This window comes from Trypanosoma equiperdum, assembly GCF_001457755.1.
Source record: "Trypanosoma equiperdum strain OVI genome assembly, contig: ctg_280, whole genome shotgun sequence".
NCBI classification, from domain to species: Eukaryota; Euglenozoa; class Kinetoplastea; order Trypanosomatida; family Trypanosomatidae; genus Trypanosoma; species Trypanosoma equiperdum.
This window is the reverse complement of record NW_027124177.1, coordinates 3446-3874: the sequence shown is the minus strand read 5'-3', so window position 1 is coordinate 3874 and position 429 is coordinate 3446. Positions and strand designations below refer to the sequence as shown.

General features: G+C 50.6%; 1 protein-coding gene across 1 annotated transcript in view; it reads left to right on the top strand.

Annotated features, from left to right (window-relative positions):
* Positions 1–263, top strand: part of TEOVI_000107600 (uncharacterized protein) — a gene marked incomplete at both ends in the record, with an annotated part of 777 nt that extends 514 nt beyond the window's left edge. The window contains one exon of the mRNA XM_067224370.1: positions 3–263. Coding sequence (XP_067080471.1) covers positions 3–263 — 261 coding nt within the window. The remainder of the gene's footprint in view (positions 1–2) is intronic.
* Between the last annotated feature and the right edge of the window lie 166 nt (positions 264–429).

The window sequence follows — 429 nt, the reverse complement described above, 5'->3', positions numbered from 1 at the left end:
TATACAGGCCAAACACAACAAGCAGCGACGCCGCTGTGCCAATTCCCACCGGAAGGCGAAGACAAGCTAGGTGCAGACAAGATAACCTTAACCGACCTAACGAAACTGCCGTACCCGACGCAAAAGTATACAGACGAGCTACAAGCAGACATCTACGCATTCTGGAAGGGCACAGTAACAAACACAGCAAGCACAGCAGCAGGCACCCCCTACTGCAGCAACGATTCTCCAACCTACAACAACGGAAACATCGGCGGAACTAACGCCATAGGTGCCATAATAATTCCCAAACCGCATGCACCAGAAATGGCACCGAACAGCTTATTCACCTCGGAGAATTCACAAGAGTGTGTCCAACCGACAACAGACAAAGGACCGTATCTCGACGCTAAAACAGCGGTTTTGCATGCCGTCTGTGAAGCACAAAAG